The sequence below is a fragment of the Penaeus monodon genome, chromosome 30, assembly GCF_015228065.2.
Source record: "Penaeus monodon isolate SGIC_2016 chromosome 30, NSTDA_Pmon_1, whole genome shotgun sequence".
NCBI classification, from domain to species: domain Eukaryota; kingdom Metazoa; phylum Arthropoda; class Malacostraca; order Decapoda; family Penaeidae; genus Penaeus; species Penaeus monodon.
This window is the reverse complement of record NC_051415.1, coordinates 8,101,279-8,101,602: the sequence shown is the minus strand read 5'-3', so window position 1 is coordinate 8,101,602 and position 324 is coordinate 8,101,279. Positions and strand designations below refer to the sequence as shown.

At 53.1% G+C, this 324-nt stretch overlaps 1 protein-coding gene across 1 annotated transcript in view; it reads right to left on the bottom strand.

The window, feature by feature from the left end:
* The window catches only part of LOC119592339, a 39,276-nt gene that overhangs the window by 16,531 nt on the left and 22,421 nt on the right, over positions 1-324 (bottom strand). Inside the window, 1 exon segment of the mRNA XM_037941166.1 lies at positions 41-192. Coding sequence (XP_037797094.1) covers positions 41-192 — 152 coding nt within the window.

Below are 324 nucleotides of genomic sequence, written 5' to 3'. Positions count from 1 at the left end.
CGGCTCAGCAGTTCACCCACACGTCCCCAAGACACAATACCTTGGTCACTGCGAACTCCACGTCCCTGGGGCTCCCGAAGGCCCGCTCGAGGAAGACCGCAAGGCGAGCCAGCTTCAGTGCCTGGGCGTCCGAGAGACACACGCGCTCCCGCTCTCCTGACGGCACTTCCTCCTCCAGGGTACCGCCGCCCTCTGGAACACGGCAGATCAAAGTTTTTTCTTTCTTTCTTTTTCATGAAGTTTCTATTTTTGTGATTCTTGTTGAATATCGTTACTGTTCACATTGTTGTTGCTATTCCCGTTATCCCTAGATTCCTTATCGTT